Here is a 20,344-nt window from a genome sequence, read left to right as displayed (position 1 = left end):
CTTTTCCACTTGTTCACATGTTTATGGAACAGGTGTATTGAGAAAGTAGCCTATTGGGTTTTTACTCACGAAGATTTATTTGCACTAATTTATGAGCGTAATTTTAGTCGGAGGAGGAGCAGCCCTGGTGCAGAGACTAGTAGAGAAGCTGCAGCGTAGAAAATAAATTACAGCAAAAGCTTAAAAAGTAGGCCTGTGGATAAAAGTACCGGTAACGTCGGAGCTTATCAAAACTGTCTTTGATTATATAGCTGAGGGTTATAAGTTGTGTCTATACTTAGGAAGGTAACAAAATCATAACATGGAGGCTCCGCAATTAAAGCCACATTCTTTGCAATTTGAAGAAAATTTGAACAGAATAAAACATGTGAAATCTCTTTTTGCTTTAGCGGTATAAAAAAAAGACTATAACATGTAATTTACCTTTCCGGAAACTTTCTGTAGACGCAGCTCTTTCACCTACGTACTCACTGTGAAACACTCCCTGGGAAAATGTAAACACAGGCTCTTTGGTCTGCTCATCATTCCCCCAGGGACAGTCATTAACTATACAGAAATAATCGCTGATCATCTCGTTTGCTTATGTAGGTCATACAGAGGCATCAGTAATAAATTGAGACTGTTTCATAACCATTTAAAAAGTCCTTGTAGCTGCTTTGACTGAATGTATCACACACTGCAAGCAATAACTGCACAGTTATTTCCATACCAGATGCTACGCCCTTTCTGTGGTCCTTCTGTCAACGCCTCTGTGGGAGATCATACAGCTCAGTCCTTTATGTTATGAATACATTGTTGAAATGTATCTCATGTCAGCCAATAAACACTGGTGCTGATTAAATATTAAAGATGATTTAATGGCTAAATAAAAAATGTCAAACTCAAACAGATGAGCAATGATTGGTGCCAGTCCTCGTCTGAGATGCGCTTACTTGGGTCGTAACGGGGATTTAAAATAATCTAAAATTATAATGTGTATGTACATGTGTGTGTGTGTGTGTGTGTGTGTGTGTGTAGGGTTTTACTTACAAAGTAGATATCTGTGATTGGCACGTCATCTTCATCGTCGACTGAAGCCTGGCTGGTGCACCCTGAGCCGGACACCTGGCTGACCCTGTCTGCCTCCACCACCATCACCTTGGGACTGGACGGGGCCTCATCAGCTGCCCCGGGAGAAGAGGGAGCAGCTGGGGCAGACAAGGAGGAGGAGGCTGCTTCAGGTGCTGATGAAGAGCTGGAGGGTGCTGCTGCTGCAGCTACATCTGCATCTGCAGCCTCGGCGCCAGCTCCTTCCTGAACCTCACTGTGGGAAGGTGGAAATGGGAAGAGTTAGTGTTGACCCAGGGTTTTCAGAGTCTGACGCTGTGGGACTTTCCCTTCAGACAAAGTCAAGACAAATACTGCACCCAGTAATGCTTTCGGGGATGTAAGCAGGAGGTGTAATGTTGCCATGGATTCAGTCATGCTGTTGGCTATAACTTGTATTTCATTTTATTTTATTTTTACATTTTGGCAAATTGGCATAATCAAATTATGGCAAATTAGCTATTAGCAGCTCCTATTTGCAACTTAACCACATGTGCACAGACAGCCATCAGTGGATTACTGTGATACTGAAAAAAAACTTAAAAACATGATGATTCTTAAGCAACTTCTGCATTCATTCATTTTCTATGATGTCTAAGCAGATTTATAGAGGTTTATTCCCAATAAACATTAGAGATAGTAATATCCCCTGACAGTTTAAGTCACACTGCATCCATTATACATGTATAATTTCTGTGTTTAATTGGACCAGGCAGCAACCTCTGGGGCTGTAAAATGAAGCCTTTGAATGGCCACTAAAGGCTGGCTCCAAGAGCGAGTCAATCCCCATAGACGCCCATGTTAAAAGGCCCAACTTTACAGCAGAAATAAACATGTTTACAGCCTGGTACAAAAATGGTTTTGGTCTCTATAACTAATTTTGATGTTCATGACAACTATACAGGGGGTCGATTTTTACGCAACTTGTTAAAATGTTATCAGGGGTTGAAAGTGTGCACAATTAAGGGGTGGCGGTGACAGGTGGGCATCGTCCGTTGACAAGTCACTACCATAGCAACATCGTTGGTTTGGTAACGTAAACAGGGAGTGAGCCCAGATTCACAGAGTGCAGTCATAGCTGTCGCTATTTCTTTCTTTCTTTTTTTTTCTTAGGAGCAAAGGGCCATGGGCTCGAATCAAACCCACGGCTACTGCGGCAAGGACACTACCATTGCACATGGGGCCCTTGCTCTACCAAGTGAGCTACTAGGCACCCCTAGCTGTCGCTATTTCAGCATGTTTTCAGTTCATGAAAGTTTATTGTAACATTTTAGTCCTCTTGAAAGTCTTTAGTCAGTGTTTGGTTGTCCTAAAACACGCTCAAAGGAGTCTGATATATGTAGTTTTCACAGCAAGTACATTTTTTTAAATGGCTTTAAGCCTGTTTAAGGCTGATAGCAAAAATTAGCAGGGAAAAACAGGGAGTATTGCACTGGGTTAAGGCTCTGTGTAGTTGGTTGTTTAAAAAAAAAAAAAAAAACATCAGGTGCTCTTCAAGGATGGGGCAAAGAGTCACTGAAAGATAAAAAACAACATCTGGCCAGCTCACTCTGTGAAAAAGTCCATAGTGCAGGCAGGCAGTCGAAAACACATCTGAGGCACTAGTTACAAATCCTTTATGCTTTTCCCAATGCGTTTTGACAAACGAGTCTTCTTCAGGGTGTAACACGCACTGGTGTGCAATTTAAGAGCTCATGTGAGGGTCATGTGACACAGGTCACAGGACATATTGGTGTAGCCCTGCTGGACAAAAAGCAAAATTTGCATTTGGATTAGCTTCACCACAGTTAACCATAGCTGTACATGCACCATACTAACTGAGCTAGCAGCTACCGTTGGGTTATCACCACCATCTTGTCCAAATAGAGTAACGTCTGGCTCCAAAAAGCAAGATGAGGACGACCAAAATGCCAAAGGGTTTCAAAACAAACACATGGGTAACATCATGATGGCTACGTCCATCATTATGTACAGTCTGTGGACTGGACTGAGTTTTGACCATGAGTAAGAGTGTGATTTTTGATGACAACTGTGGTATTCACACACCGTAATTCCCTCCATGACCTGCACTATAGCCACTGCTACAACTGCTGACTGTGTTTGTAAGTGGGCCAAACTACCTGTTGTTTTTAGAACATATGTATCTGTCCATCTGACTTCACACAGTATCTCTTCCTTATGTCTGGTGTGGAAAAATAGGAATGAAAGTTTAATGTTTTCCTTCACATTCATACATATTTTACATGGCTTGAAAATAACATTGTGGAGTCATTGTTACAAAGCCTCCGTGTAGTTTAAGGACACAATAAACAACCTGTTTACCTACACACAGACACACACAGCAGTTGCCAACACTGAGAGCCATTAATTGGGTCACTTGCCGTAAGCCATTTTCATGCAGGAGGGCAGAGGAGCAGGACCGAGCCATCAGAGAAAACTGGCTCTGGCTAAAATTCAACAGATGTGTGTGTGTGTGTGTGTGTTTGTGGTTTAGCTGCTTAAGCTCAAAGATTTGCCAGCTGGCTGTGCGCTGCCACAATCCTCTATTGTTCCTGGCCAGATCATCAACTATTAGGAAGGATTTAGGCGCATCCACATTGCTTTCTCAGCTTCTGTGTTTGAGCTAAGCTCCACCAGAGGAAAGGCCCAGCAGTTGGCCACTGAGGCAGAAAAAGCTGAGTTGGCATCTCAAAGAGAGATGTGATTGGCTGAGTAAATGAGGGGGGTGGGACGGGGGTTGCGATGCAGAAAGACTCTCTTTCGATTCATCTTTCATTTCATTTAGAGACATCCTAATAAGCTGTTTTGTCTCTCTGTATATCAGACGCTTCATCTTTCATTTGCTGCTGCTCTCTCTTTCTATATTGTGTTTTTTACTCATTTACAAGAAGACTATTTTTGTCTTTCTCACCCCTCAGACTTTCCTCACACATTACTCTCTCTGTCTCATCTTCTCTTTGGTCTCTCTCTTCCAATCATTCCTTCCACTTCCTTCTCTCCGCTCCATCTCTCTCCTCTCACACTCCTCCAAACCAGTTCTCCAGCTGCAGGTAGAGGCAGCTCACTCAGATGGATAATTCAGTCGCCGTCTCAGCTGCTCGCACCAACCCCCCTCTCTCCTCCCCGCCAGCTCCTTCCAGACCCCCCGGGCCATATGTCTAGCCACTGCCTTCTCAGCATCAGACTCAATTATTCACTTGGTTTCCCTCGGCAACCGCACCCTGATCCCCGCTGACCTAACCCCAACGTAAATATGAGCCCCACTTCCATCAGCTTACACAGTGTTTTTTGAGTTGTGTCTCCCCTGCTGTTTTCGTCATCTGACGCAGTTTAACTTTCAAACAAAGCCACACCAACGAACTTTAATTAAAAACCAGGTTTGAATATGTAAAGTATCAGGTCATCCCAGCTTCATGGGAGCAGCCCCAGCAGGCCCGCGGGCTTCCTGCCCCACTGCCCTACTTCTACTGACGGGTTCCCACATGTCATAGCTCCTTTGGCCCCCTGTCTGCCTCGCAGTGTCACCCCATTAAAGAACACACACTGCTCATACACACATTGCAAATTTACGTGCATGTGCGCACTCTCTCATAACCCAATTATTGTGGAGACGATGCCTGCTCCACATAGTGCCTGCAGCATGTATCTGTCCTAACAGAGGACCCCAGAGTCCCATGAACAAATGGGTCAAGCTGTTTTCAGTGTTTTTCTGTGGGTCATATTAGAAATTGTGTGTGTGTGTGTGTGTGTGTGTGTGTGTGTGTGTGAGAGACAGGAGAGATGTTCTAATCTAACAGCTGGCTGAGCTCAGGTGAGACACTGGCGGCAGGTTATTTATAGTGCGGCATCAAACTGAGTCACGCTGGTGATCGAGGTCATGGAGGACTCGTTACATCTCCACAGCTTATCCATTCTGTGTCAGGGTCACATATTTACTGCATGACAGAGCTTTGTCACTGTTTACGGTGAAAAGGAAAGATGTGTGTATTGTATACAGGGTGTCTACAGGTATTAGACACTTCAACGTAACGCTCCTGAGGCTTTTTCAAAGTAATTTTTGACTAAATTTGAGAGTGATTTTTGACAAATCACCTTCTTCTTAGCATGTCGGTGCAGTCGTTTGCATTGTCACCTCACAGCAAGACGGTTGCTGGTCTGAGGGAGTCCCTTTGTGCAGAGTTTGCATGTTCTTCCTGTGTCAGTGCGGGTTTTCTCAGGGTACTCCAGCTTCCTCCAACAGTCCAAAGACATGCAGGTTAATTGGTAACTCTAAATTGGCCATAAGTGTGAATGTGAGTGTGAATGGTTGTCTGTCTCTATAGGCCCGTTTCCACTGAAGAAGTTCCTGGTACTATTTGGGGGGCAGGAACTACTACAGGAACGTCCTCTCGCTCGGCCCTCTCAACTGTCGTGTGAGGAAGGTGCCTGTAAACAAAGATACTGTATTCGGGCTCTGTATGTGACGTAATCGTTGCGCGACCATTTTGACCGGGGCGACATAGTGGCGTAGGGACACTGTTAGCTGTTAGCCGATAGTGGTGTCTGTAATAACTCACTAAACTCACAAAGTGGCCCGCGAAAAAAATATTTTTTCCAGCGGATGTCTTAGTTTCAACATGATTGAGCTAACTGGAATAGGACGACGTCCTGATGTTAGCTTTGATGCTGCTGTTAGCTGATGCTTTCTAGACATCGTGATTTCCCAAAACTGAATAAATACCACACATAGCAACACAAAACTACATTGCTAGCTCAATCATGTTGTAACTAAGATATCCACCAGAAAAAATATGTTTTATTTGTTATTGAGTTTGTTTACATGGCGGTGGAAGCTATGAACGAGCTAACCCTCGTCTGCTGAGTTTTAAAAATGCCGGCTATTTTGTTGCTTTCTGTTGACGTCACATCCCGCCTTGAGTATATCCAGTCAGCACCAAGTAACCCCCAAGCCCCAGCCAGGAGTTTTTCGGGGCCGTTCTGAGTACCTACTCCAAGGCAGGGACTTGTTTAGCCCCTGTAAAAGTTCCGGAACTCTGTCCTTCGGGGGTGGTTCCTGCGGTGGAGACACGCACCAACGGCCCCGGCCCCGTAAAATTACCCCCAAGTTCCTGCGGTGGAAACGGGCCTTATGTGTCAGCCCTGTGATAGTCTGGTGACCTGTCCAGGGTGTACCCTGCCTCTCACCCAATGTCAGCTGGGATAGGCTCCAGCCCATAACAGGATAGGCGTTTATGGTGTCTTTTTTTGTGTGTGCTCTGCCTTTTTTGTGCGGCCGCCCGAAGCGCCTCAAATTTACAATCTCTGAACTTTCCAGAAAGGCACAAGTGAAGTCACTGATGCTCCTGTAGCTAGACTACCGTCTAACCATCACAACAAAGACAGAAAAGCCCATTTTTTTTGGGAGCAGGTCAGCCGACGGACACTGGATGTTGCTGGTGTGTATTGTGTTTTTATCACTGTTCATTTTGTAAAGCTTTAACTGTGTAGTCAACCCTCTGTTAATGTAGCATTATGTTAGCTACCTAGTTAATGTCTGTGTCAAGATTCTCATGGAAACATACCCATGAAGAAAAATGCTATGTGGACACAGGCCCAAATGCAACAGCACTGCCAACAGTCCACTCAGAGATTAGGGGTAATGTTGCCAGTAGTAGCTTTAAGCAGAGAGGAGGAGCTGCTACAGAGGTATGGTAAGTGCACTTCTTTCTAACTGTCGCAGTCAGTCCATTAACAGTGAAAGACTTCATGGCCTCTTGGCTTATATTTGAGATGTTTCATTAAATTGAGTTTAATTTGAATTGACTGGTTACAGAAAATATCTCAGTAAATAATTATAGGTGCTCTCACTGCTTCCAAGGATGTCTTGCATTAGTTAAAGTCTAAGAAGCAGCTCAAGCATTTGACTCTAGATAACGTCGTCTCTTCAGTCTGTTCAGTGAAGGAGAGACTTAAATTCACTGATTAAAAGAAGAGAGATGTTTATTATTGTTATATCTGTGAATTCTAATTTTCTATTACAGTAAATTTTGTGGTTCTAGAAGATGTTGATAACATATTATTTCTGTTCCCCACTGTGTTGTTGGTGTACCTGGCTTCAGGTGAAGGCTGTGGAATGGAGATGGTTGGCTCGCTGTCGTGTCTCTTCAGCTCCACCTCCACTGTGATGGTCTGCTGATCCTCCTCACGCACACGCAGCTCCTCCTGGGTCCTGAACACAAACAAACACATAAAATACCACGCACAGAGGAAATGAAACACATACGGAAAACAAACACAGCCACATCTTAGCAACAGGAAGAATGGGCCTTCTCAGAAAACACACCGACCAACAGGCTGACCTCACATTTTCTCCTCTACCCACCCAACCACACCCAGAAATGTCTAATGCTGTGAAAACATGAAGCTGGCAACCCTCACAACGTTGCAGAACGGTGCAGTAAAATATGCTTAAAAAGGTTTATGAGGTGAAAGTAGCATTCATGCTCCCAACTCACCTCCCGTCATGGCTGAGAGACTGGGTGTGCCTCCTGGAGACAAAGGACAGAGTGTCAGAACAAGCTGTTTATGACAACTGCAGCAGCTAGCTGACGTCCAACATGTTGCTGTGGCTCCTAATGTGTTCACATGATTAGCTACTGACACTATAATGTGAATTTTCTCTGTTTAAACTGTTTTAAAGGGGACCTATTATGCTTTTCCTCATTTTCTGTCACATACATAATGTTACAATGTTGGATGTTTTTACTTAACGTGGCCAAAGTTTCAAATAATGAAGTAAACATATGTAAAGGTAATCCCTGTGAGCAAAAACCTCAGGCTTCAGACTGTTCTGAACGCTCTGTTTTCAACATTTTTTTCTTCTTTCGAGACAAGCTGACATCAGCTTGTGAAGAATTTTTTATGTCGTCATCGACTCCAGGCACACTACTGCAAGTGTTCACATTACATAGCAATCAATCAATTTTATTTATAAAGCCCAATATCACAAATCACAATTTGCCTCCGAGGGCTTTACAGCATACGACATCCCTCTGTCCTTTGAACCCTTACAGCAGATAAGGAAAACCTCCCCCCAAAAAAAGATATACTGCTACATGCAGCTACATGCTAACGTCAGGGAAACATGTAACCCTGGTTGCCTGGCATTGTTAATTTCTCCCCGGTTTCGGATCATATTCCTGTTGAAACATGTTGGGTTGTGAAGGTTTTTACACTGTAGAATGGGCTGCAATACTCTATTACAGTCATTCCCCAGCTGCAAGTAAACTGCTACATGTAGCTACATGCTAGCATCAGCGGAACATGTTATTTGGTGCTGTTTTTCAGAATTTATCCCCAGTTTCAGATCATATTCCTGCTGGAACATGTCCAATTTAGAGGCTTAGAGGTGATGTTCACTGCAAAAATCCCCCTACACTTCATTCCCCGGCTGCAAGTAAAGTGCTACATATAGCAACATGTTAGTGCCAGGGAAACACGTAATCTTGGTTGCCAATGTTAATACTTTCGCTGTGATTTTGGATTTTGGATTAGATTTGTGCTTGAACATGTCCGGTAAGATTTTGGTTTAGATTTTTCACTGGAGAAATGCCGCTATACATGGTTACAATCATTCCCTAGCTGCAAGTACACTGCTACATGTAGCTACACGCTAGTGTTAGTGATACATGTCATTTTGGGTATTGATGTTCATAATTTCTCCCCAGTGTCAGATCATATTCCTGCTAAAACATGTCCAGTAGTGTTAAGAAGCTTATTGGTGATTTCCATCGTAGAAAGTACAGCTATACTTGGTTGTAGCTATATGTCAGTGCCAGGGAAACACGTAATCTTGGAGGCTGATGTTCTTACTTTCTCTCTGATTTTGGATTTCAGATCAGATTTGTGCTTAAACATGTCCGGTAAGATTCTGGTTTAGATTCTTCACGGTAAAAATGCCACTATTCTCTATTACAGTCATTCCTCCCACCTGTAACACAAACTTGTTGAAGTAAAATCCCAAAATGTAAGTATGCACCTGAAAATTAGCATAGTAAGTTCCCTTTAAGGATTTTAGTTAGATTAATATGACAAAAGAATGATTTACTGTTTACTGTAAACAAGACATCTCCAGTGTTTCAGAGTATTTTTATGTGTGTGTGTGTGTGTATGTGTGTGTCTGTGTGTGTTAACACCTGTAGCGGGGGTGCTCAGCCGTGTCAGAGGGGGATCTCTCGGGGATGGACAGAGAGGTGGTGGAAGAGAGCGTGGTGGCGATCGACGCTGTGGTGGCTTCTTCAAATGATGGAGGAGTACACGGAAGAAGATCTGGTCGCCCTGGAGGAGGAGAGACACACACACACGCGCACACACACACACACACACACACACACACACACACAAACAAATATCATTATTTTTCTTAGACAGAACTGGTACCTGTTATTTTACTATTTTAAGCACATAATGTCACTTTTTCTGAGGTGCTGTTTTGCTTGCGTAACCTTTTGATTCCCATGGCAACAGCTAAAAGCTTATTGTTTAGGCAAGGTAAGGGACTTTTTTTATACAGCACATTTCAGCAAGAGGGAAATTCAAAGTGCTTTACGTAAAATTTAAGTATGGTGTCAAAGTGCAAAAGCAACACATTATAAAAGACATTAAACTCCAATTAACAGTTATTAAAGAGAATAAAAAAACAAACTAAAATACGACAGGTATAAAATACAAGAATAAAAGTTACAGTGCAGTGTGAGAGATCAATAATTATTTTGTTTAAGAAGAGTCTTCAACCTTGTTTTAAAAGAACTGAAAGTTGCAGTTCTCTTGGAGTTTGTTCCAGACATACGGTGCATAAAAACTGACGATCAGATGATAAGATCAGAGGTGTTTTTGTTTACAAGAGGGGACTGAGACATTTTCATGTCACAAGGACAGAAGCTGCATTCCTTCCCAACGTGACCTGAACTACACTTTACTCTGACATGCAGTGAACTGTAGAGAGAGACCAAGATGCCTTCAGGCAAAGTGGAAAATCTCCAACCACTCAAACCCCACAATGACTGTAAGAGGGGGAATTCTGGTGACTCTGTTTCCTATTATCTGTGACTGTCACTGCAGTGTTTCTTACCCTCGTCCTCCAGCGTTGGGAAGCTGCGAGCTCCTCTCAGGTCGTAGATGTTCTCGTCTCTCTCAGAGGGCAGCTGGCTGGCAGACCAGGCTGCACCAGGACCGGCACACTTAGGCACCGACAACGACACACGGCCCTTCTTGGATGGAGATGACTTCAGAGCTGATGGACAATACACATTGACACATTCAATTAAAACATGGAAAACACAGAAGTGTGATATTATACTATCAGAATAAATATTAGGGCTACTTTTACAGAGAGCCGTTTTATCCCATTGAAAAAATAACTGTCCTCGAAGCTTAAGGCTGCCATCAACAGGTAGACTGTCATGTAATGAAACAGCTGTACTGAATTTGAACAAGTCAATAAAATTCAGTAAATAGTGAAGCTGCCCGTTCCATGACTATATATATATATCAATGTAATAAACATATGGGAATCTGTATGAGGAAAAAATCTGTTTCAATAATCATCCATTTATAGTGATCAAATTGACTCAGATGTGATTTTGCCAAGTAGGACATGCTCCTGGATCAATATCCCCAAAGCATTTCCAGGACCAACATTGCTATTAACCAATCACAGCCCTCTGACATCATCAGTGTGCTGCTCCTGTGCTTCTTTCAAAATAAAATGTGTGCTTCTTCAGAGCTAAGCTAGTTTTGCAAAATAAAATCAGTACAATTCAACAGAATCCTTAGAAACACTGAGCAAAAACTTCATCAGCTACTGCGGGGTTAGCGAGTTAGCTTGCTAACTAGGTAGGCTATGCTAACGAATAAGCTTACCAATAAGATGAAATATTGTTCACTAACGTTATAAGTAAGGATATTGTCATTTTGCAGTTGCAAAGTCCTGTGATGGACACATTTTCCCTCCTTTTTAATAGGTTATTCAAAACTTTTTTTGCAAGATTGCAGCACTCATGTTGATCCAAGATAACTTGTTTATGTTGATCCAGGACCATCATCACCATGTTGACCCTGGATAATTTGGTTATGTTGATCTTGTCCATCATTGCCACGTCAATCCTGAATAGAATGGCTGATATTGATCCAGGACCATCATTGCTATGTTGACGTTGACATAAACAAATGACGCAGAATCAGCGTGATGATAATGATGTTGATCCTGGATAAACCGAACCAAATCTATCCAGGATCAACAGGGAAAAAAGGAGGGTAAACGTGTTGATAGCAGGAATTTGCAACTGAAAAATGATATTATCTTTACTCTTTGTTACTGAACAATATTCTAGCCCACTGGCAAGCTTACTTGATAGCGTAGCCTACTTAGTTAGTGAGCTAGCTAGCTAATATTCTCGTCTATTGGCAAGCTTAGTTGTTAGCATAGCATACCTACTTAGCTAGCTAACACACTCATATTCTGGCCTATTGGCAAGCTTAGTTGTTAGCATAGCCTATTTACTTAGCAAGCTAACTCACTAACATTCTAGTCTACTGGCATGCTTACTTGTTAGCATAGCATACCTACTTAGCAAGCTTACTCACTAACATTCTAGCCTATTAGCAAGCTTACTTGTTATCATAGCCTACCTAATTATCAAACTAACTCACTAATATTGTAGCCTATTGGCAAGCTTACTTGTTAGCATAGCCTACCTAATTAGCAAGCTAGCTAGCTAATATTCTAGCCTGTCAGAAAGCTTACTTGTTAGCATAGTCTACCTAGTTAGCAAGCTAGCTAGCTAATATTATTGTCTATTGGCAAGTCTACTCATTAGCATAGCCAACCTAGTTACCAGGCAAATTCGCAAACCCTGCGGTACCTTATAAGGTTTTTGTTCACTGTTACTGAAGATTTTGTTCATTTGTATTAACTTCAATTTGGAGAGCTAGCTTAGCTCTGAAGAAGCACAAAGGAATTTCGATAGACGCACTGTATTTCAAGGAAAAACGTTTTAAAGTTTTAAAAGGGTCCGCCTACCCAAATCACACATCTAAACATCAGACTGACATCTAAAAGTGAAATGTATCAGCGCATTAATTCAACCTGTTAGTCAATGGCAATGTTTCTGACTGGCTACATGTTTCTCAGCATCTCTAACTTGTGAAGCAGCAAAACAATTTAAATTGTGAGCAGAAATAAAACCTAAAAGATTTTAAAATGAAAATATCACATCTGCTGTCCTGCGTCATTACAAAAAGTCTTTGAAAAGTGATGGAAAAGCAATCTGTGCAGGGATCAAAGAGATGTTAGACTCTCACATGACATGAAGCAGCACCTAATAAGGCAGTTAGCTTCTGTATCTGATTTTCCTGTCAAGGCTCAGCAGTAAAAGAAGACAAAAGCCTGGCATCTGACATTTGCGTCTGTGGCTCTTCCCACACAGCCCCGTGACTCTGACTATGTAAGGCAGTGTCTGGACGTAAACTGAACTCACAGGAGCTCTTCTTGAACACCGTGTTGCTCATGAACTTGAAGAACCTGTCGGCATAGAAGCCTGGCCGGTGGACTGATACAGTGTCCTGAGGGAGAGACGGAGAGATTAATGAGACAATCAGTGCATGGATAAAATGATCAGAGCAGTGTTTACATGGGGATTACACCGTCTATTAGTCCCATTCCAGTAATTCTTTTCTCGGGGTCACACCAGCAGACAGAACAACACATAGCAAACAAAGACAAATGACAGACAGAGACGCAGTCAGACAAGAGCACAGACATGTCTCTTCATTATTTATGTTGCAGCAGACTGAGATCGCGCTGCCAGCAGAGTGACAGATGACACTTGGTGTTTGGTTTGGACTGATAGAAGGATGGAGGAGACTGAGGAAGTGAAGAGACAGCAGCTCGGTTATTATTAGCTCTTTTGCATCAGCGTGACTGGACTTCACCATGAGTAACATCTCTGAAGACTTTCACCTAACTGAGGCAAATGCAAGCAACAAACGGAGAGTGTGGTGTGCCTATTATCATCATCGGCGGTGACGCACAGGAGGCTGTTACGGGGCTGCTTGCTCTCCTACATATATCTGGCGTATGAGTGTGGTGCAGAGTGGGAGAGTGGAGTGAGTAAGGAGAGACGGATGGGATTGATTCTATCTTGAGAACAGCCTGGTGATGATGTACAGTGTAAGCACTGGAGTAGGTGACGAGATGTGAGGGGCTTTCTTTCTTCATCATCCTTTTGCCCATTCTACCACCGAGCATTTTGAATGCTTTGAAAGATTTACGCATGCATTTATGCAACAAAGACTGTGACACACTTGCTTGTTTATGCAAGTAAACAAGAAATGAATGTGGTCTTGATTTGTTGATGTACCAATCTGCCTCGTTAGTCCTAGTACTGATACCTGTGCTTTGGGTATCGGTCAATACAGAGTACCGATCCAATATCAGTACTTAATCAATACACTGTATGCCTCATTGCGTAGAGGTGGCTGGGATCATTCTTTTATGTCCAAGGTCTCATCAGGCTTGAATTAAACATTGCTTTCCTCCATCCATCCATTTTTATCCGCTTACCCGTGGCCGTCTGAGCAAGGTATACCAGATGTCCCTCTCTCTAGCAACGTTTTCCATCGCCTCCTGAGGGATCCCGAGGCATTCCCAGGCCAGATGAGGTATCTTAACCCTCCAGCATGTTCTGAGTCTGCCCCGGGGCCTCCTACCAGTAGCACGTGCCCTTGGAAAACCTCTAACAGGAGGCACCCAGGAGGCATCCTAATCAGATGCTCGAGCTACCTCAACTGGCCCCTCTCGGTGGGAAGGAACTGCCTCTGGATGTCTGAGCTCCTCTGCCTATCTCTAAAGCCCTATTTGGACGGGATTAGTTTTACATAGGTACGTGGGGTAAAGTAATAATTACCAGCGATTTTAGTCTCGTCCGAATGTGCCATGTCAGTAATCATTACCGCACGATGTCAGTAAAGATTACCGTGACTTTCACCTTCTGTAAAAGGTTCCCGGAAAATTACCTCAGGTGATACTAATCCCGTGTGAATAGACCAGCAGTAAATATGTGTGTAGATATTTCTACATATCCTGTTAACAAGTGGTTTTTTGTGGATTTTCAAGCATGGAGGCTCATTGAAGAAGCACTCAGTTTTGCACTTCACAGTCGGACAAGTCCGTGTGAAACCTCAGATACTGTGGGCCTACAACGAACACGATTCAAAACCAAAAGAAGGTCGCAAGCACTTGTCCGAGGCACGGGACTTCTGATTGCTTTAGTTAAGTTAAGTATGCAACGTAGCAGGGCTATGTGGCTAATAAAAAAATGACAATAAAATCAACCAGTAGGCTAATCAATCCATAATAATAATAATGATGTTTTGCCTGGAAGGAGTGTGGTACACACAGGAAGCAATGTCATACGCACATGATGACAGGAGGGGACGGCAGTGTGTGAATGGATTTACCCCTCCCACTTGTGATAGTTTTACTGATATTTCTTATCCCGTGCGAATTGGCCGTTAATATTACCGACGTCCTGTGGTGAAGTGACATTACACCACGTGCCCATGTAAAACTAATCCCATCCGAATAGTGCTTAAGGCAGCCATCCTATGGATGAAAGTCATTTCGGCCACTTGAATCCGCAATTTCATTCTTTCTGTGACCGAAACAAAGCTTTCCTAACTTTGTGAAAACAAAAGCTAACAAATAAATACATGACTTTGTACCTGACTGATAGCCAGACTTGCTCACCCAAAATGGAACATGTGGTTTTAAGTGGTTGGAAGAACATTTTTTTAAGTTATTTTTTCAGCATTTTGCCTTTATTAGATAGGACAATTTGAGAGTGAAGGGGGGAGAGATGGGGGGACAACATGTAGCAAAGGGCCACAGGTTGAAATTGAACCCATGGCCGCTGCGGCAAGAACAAAGCCTCTGTACAGGTGAGCTAGTGGGCACACCGGAAGAACATTTTAAGCCAAAATAGATACAGTCACTTGTAATAATCCATTGTCACTGATGCCTGATCCAGACACCTGAGTCCATATCAGCCAGATATCCATTATCAGTATATGTGAGAGCATCCCTTACATGTTACATTTTGATGCCAACACATTTTTTTTTGTAGTTTTAAATTGACATATGACAAAAGATAGCACACTTACATACTGCATAGAGCGTACATACTGTTAAACAATAACACAACAACGTCATCAGCAGATGCGGGTTCATTCATGACCCATTTTCCCTAGATAATATCTGATAAAGGGTGCACATCTTCTCCATGGACATATTCACAAAGAGCTGAAGCTGCCCATTCTATTGATAATATATCCATTAAGTCTATTAACCAATTATCTATATTAAAACAATTTGATTTGTGTGATTTCAAATTCCTCATAATGATACATTTAACTGACATAAAAGCTAGAGCAATAATGCGGTGTGTAAGCCTCGACTGTATATTTCTATCCTTGTGCCTGAGAGGCAGACTGATGGACACCAAGGTATCTTCACATCCAGAATACCACCTTGTCCCAAAAACTTCTCACTGAGGGGACAGTGCCACACCAGACGCATGAGTGATTCTGCCTCACCACAGCCATACTAACACAAATATGAAAGGGAGTGATCAATTTTTAGTAATCTGCACGGTGCAATATACGCCCTATGCACCACTTTTATTTGTAAAATTTTCTATCGAGCACATTTGGATACCACTGTTGTGCTTCTTAGGACTGACTCCCACTGGGCTGAGGTCAAGGATACACAGAAGTCCCTCTCCCACTGATGTTTGATGGAAGCTAGGCTGTCTGAGGAGGCGAGACACGATAACCCATACACTGCCGAAGCTACTCTCCAAGTTCTCTATTGAGAGGAGCCAACACATTTTTCAAAATGTACAAATTAAATAGTAAAAATGTATGTATACGATTAGGAGATTGTGCAGCACAGCACCGTGTCTGTGTGTCTGTGTTACTTCAGCACAGGCCAAATGTTCATAAAGGTGATTTAACACGAGCCAAACTCAGTAATCTTCATGGCGATGACAGAAAACAATGAGACTGAACTCATGTGGAGTTCACAGCTCTATTAAAATATTAGCTCAATAAAAGAAAACTGCAGCTGGTGATAGGCGTATAATTCACATCCGAGTAACCCGTAGTTCCACTCTGCTTATACAGCTCATGTCTAATAAGTTTTAATACACAAACACACCCAGAGACATTAATGTGTCTACACAGGCCTGTAACTTCTACAATAACTGTGAAAAGTACGAGGAGGACGGATCGACTGGGCCGGCAGGATGTTCATAGTTAGCTGTACAGTTTGAAAGAAGAATGGAAAAACACACACACACACAGACAGACAGGCTCTTCTTCAAAACAATGACCATTGCCAAACTTGAAGCTAATAAAAGTCCTACGACAAAAAGATCCAAAAACTGCTCGAGGCTACTGTTTGTGGAGTCTGGGCCTCGCTTAACGTTACTGTTGTTCTTTTGTTTACTCTCTGAACACAGAGAGCCAGACTGGATGTAAACAAACGCAGTCACATGTCTGGATTATGTGATAATACAAGAGACAGTTAGGACATGAACAGTTTCATATGTTTTTGTTTCCTCATTAGAAAAGAGTCAGTGTGTTCTGCTGAAATATGTTCTGAGTTTGAGCTCCTGTATGAGTGTGTGTGTGAGTGTACTGTCTCTCTGTGAGCCGCTATTAAAAACTCACCCCGTCATGAACCAGAGCCTTCCACGTGTGCTCCAGTTTCTTGATTAGCCTGCGGAAACAAAGAGACGCACAGTGATGTTAAACGTGTCTTATATTTTAGGATCACAGGCAAATAAATATAGGGGACATGCCTGCAGGCTGAGGACCTTACATGTGCTGTCTGAAATGATTAAGCTGAGTTAGTGTTGGATTTAAAACAGTCTGCTGCAGTAGGCAGGCACAGTATGTACATCTACTTATATGACTTCCATCTCCAGCCTGTGTCACACTGGAAGATATACAGCTGATGACCTGTGGTGATGGCTACTGTGAGTGCTGTGATGATCACCTGTAGGATTGCAGGATGTCAATGATTCCGATGTAGAGAAGAAGTCTCTCCCCTTTTCCGTTCACAGCTGGGATACCGCCCATGCTGAAATGAAAAGCAGAATACAGCTGAAATTAAAAGTATGTCACAAGGTCTGTGCATTTGGATGCTGTCAATATACTGTTAACACTTCCTACTGATAACTCACAGTGAACACTGTCCAGAATGGAGAATACATTGAGGCTTTTATCATGCAGCAGCTACAGGAAGTGCTCAGTTTTTTCCACATTTTTAAACATCATTTTGAATCATAAAATCACATCACTTCATACAAGCTAAGTGGCAATGAATGAAGGCCCTGTCTCCACGTTAAAGAGATTTTTGAAAACAGATATTTTCCCCAAAGTTTTGGCCTCGCGTCGACACTCAAACAGTTTTAGATTACTAAAGGGAAGATTTTTGAAAACCCTGATTACTTTGTGTCTGTATTGACATTTTAAATGGAGCGTTTGGGAAACAATTACATCATCTCCTCAATTCAGAACGACGACAACAGACTACTGGTTTATGTTTTGTTAGCACTGCAGAACCACTTCACACTGGTCCAGCTCAAGGCCAGTTCAGACCAAAGATTCAGGATGAGACGAGTTGTAACAGGCAACTACTTCCGGGGCGTCGGTGGCTTAGTGGGTGAAGCAGGCGCCCCATGTACAAGGCTGTTGCTGCAGCGGCCTGGGTTCAAAACTGGCCTGTGGCCCTTTGCTGCATGTCATCCCCCCTCTCTCTCCCCCTTTCACACTTACCTGTCCTGTCCATTAAAGGCAAAATGCCCCCAAAAATATCTTTAAAAAAAAAGGCAACTACTTCCAATGTGCCGTTCTGCAATGTTCTAAAAACCTGACAGTTCACATCAATGCAACGAGATGAGACGGTGCAGCATCTCTATGCAATAACTCTGTACTTCTGTTCTGATTTGCAGCTTCTCAGGCTTATTTTGTGGCTGAATATAATTTGTAGCTTCTCAAGATATAAATGAGGATAGTGACAGCGAGATACTGGTTACAGCTGCATTTGTAGTAGTGATGAAAACGTAAAACGAGCATCAGATGGACTGTATTCATCGTGAATTCGCCACAATATAATACAACTAGCAGCAGCAGCGACCCGCCGTCCAACACTAGCACACCGTGAGGACAGAAACAGACTTTTGACATTTTTTGTATCGAGTCATTTTGACTTGAGCAGTGGACTTCACTAGAAGCCAAATGGCTGTTTAAACAGGTGATGAGCTTCACATTCTAAAACCAGCTGCCGGTGATTTGACCAGTTGAGTTGCAGGTGACACCAACAGCCAGCTTGAGTCGAGCTCAGACAGCCAGTTCACACTGCTGCAACATTTATCTGCAATGTTCCAAAACGGTTTTGTCTCGTTGTGAATCTTTGGTCTGAACTGGGCGTAAAGGGTCTGTGTCACAGTTTTGAATCATTCCTTTTTGGTGTCTGACGCATAATTGACACAGCCTTTAATGCCTTGTAGATATTTTTAAAATTACGGTTGTTTGGACAAATCTTTTTTTAAACAGAGTGGAAAAATATCAGTTTTAATCTGTGTACATGTAGACAGGGCCTAACGGCATTCTTTGCATGTTAAAGGTTTATATAAGACCCAGTTAGATGGCTTGATATAAAGCCAGCATTGCTCTTGGTTTAAATGACTGGAGGTGGGAGCTACAGCTTTACAAACTGAGATGTTATGGACCAAATAACCCATAACCCCATAACAGCTGTGTTTCACTGCACTGTAATAATTAATATTTTAAACTACTGACAAGGTTTCTTTTGATTTGGGCCTCCAAAGTGAGATGTTTCTATCACCAGTGTGATCTAACTGTAAAAACAGGACCTTTCTTTTTCTTTTACTAAAATGCAGAATGAGAATCAAGCTGGTTTCATCTGTAGTCATTCACACTAACATTCATTGATTCATATTATTGACTCTCTCTTACTCTAAAGCAGCTTCCTCACTCCTGCCTTGATCTTAAAGCTGGCAGGTTTTGGCCCTACATCCCCACGGCTGACCTTTTAATCCCCACTGAACCTGAGCGCAGCCTGAGACCTTCTGGCACGACACGACCGACTGTTTGATGGGTAAATCTCAAGTTTGCCATCAGGCTCACTTAAAAGTGGAGCGACCTGCTTCAGTGTCACCTTTTAAATCTCTCAGGTCTTGTTTCATAAGCTTGTTTTAACTTTTTAGACGAGAAGAGGCCCACCTACGCTGAAAATATCAAGTCTTATAGTAGGTTAAAAAGCTTTTAAAAAGTTAATTGTCGCTAATTTATATTACACTTTATTTATAATTATTGTTATGGCATGAAAGTGCAGGTCAGAGACATGCTCCCCTCCTTTATTTTTAAGTGTAATGTTTAACACGCAGCTCTCTGCCAACAGCTTCTCATCTCTCTGGCTGAACTCACGTGTCGTCAGTGTCGATGGACCCTCCGCAGGCGGCTCCTCCCTGGATGGACTCCATGGCGGTGGAGTACAGGGCCTTCTGCTGGGCCACGGGCCTCTTCTCATCACTGCTGCCCTGGGAGCCCTCCATCTGCCTCTCCCTCTCCGCCTGGTCCATGTTGTGAACCCCGAGAAGCAAACTGTAGTCCATGATCTTGAAGCTCTCCAGCACCTGAGCAAAGGACACGCACAGACAGGTTGAAGTGCGCGGTGACTGACTGACGTATAAATTGGGGTGATAGCTTTTATCAAGAGCGCGTAATGGTGTCAGCACCAGGGGGAATAAGAACCGTAATGCTGGGGAAGTTATAGTGATGCACACATTCATAAAAAATGTATAAGATAGCCAGTGTGTGCACATTTACTCCCCAAGCACATGCACTATGAGAGTAAATGTGAGGCGGTGATTTACAAGACAAGGGCAGGCCTGCTACCAGACCAGACACCTTGTTAAACCTGGTGCTCGTAACAAAGCTTTAATTTATAGTGAGGGGTCCTGGGAATGCCGAACACCCTCATAAATAGCTTATTCCATCTCTCTCTGCCTCTTCACTTCCATCCATGACCCTATTTTACGAACCAGGGCACCACAGAATCCTGGCTTTGCCAACTCTTTTTCCATTTCCTTTTGTGGACTTTCTACTCTATATCTCTTTATCTATCTTTCCC

The 20,344-nt window shown here is 42.8% G+C and overlaps 1 protein-coding gene across 2 annotated transcripts in view; it reads right to left on the bottom strand.

Annotated features, from left to right (window-relative positions):
• The window catches only part of pip5k1ca (phosphatidylinositol-4-phosphate 5-kinase, type I, gamma a), a 76,034-nt gene that overhangs the window by 13,519 nt on the left and 42,171 nt on the right, over positions 1-20,344 (bottom strand). For both annotated transcript variants that reach the window (XM_049587699.1, XM_049587700.1), the window contains exons 8-16: positions 19,639-19,847; positions 17,183-17,266; positions 16,855-16,903; positions 12,603-12,687; positions 10,196-10,357; positions 9,261-9,402; positions 7,581-7,613; positions 7,175-7,294; positions 1,030-1,303 (exon numbers count right to left, since the gene is read on the bottom strand). In XM_049587699.1, the coding sequence (XP_049443656.1) occupies positions 1,030-1,303; positions 7,175-7,294; positions 7,581-7,613; positions 9,261-9,402; positions 10,196-10,357; positions 12,603-12,687; positions 16,855-16,903; positions 17,183-17,266; positions 19,639-19,847 (1,158 nt within the window). The remainder of the gene's footprint in view (positions 1-1,029; positions 1,304-7,174; positions 7,295-7,580; positions 7,614-9,260; positions 9,403-10,195; positions 10,358-12,602; positions 12,688-16,854; positions 16,904-17,182; positions 17,267-19,638; positions 19,848-20,344) is intronic.

The sequence above is a fragment of the Epinephelus fuscoguttatus genome, linkage group LG10 (genome assembly GCF_011397635.1).
Source record: "Epinephelus fuscoguttatus linkage group LG10, E.fuscoguttatus.final_Chr_v1".
Taxonomy (NCBI): Eukaryota; Metazoa; Chordata; class Actinopteri; order Perciformes; family Serranidae; genus Epinephelus; species Epinephelus fuscoguttatus.
The sequence above is the reverse complement of the archived record's forward strand: the minus strand, read 5'-3'. Positions and strand labels throughout refer to the sequence as shown.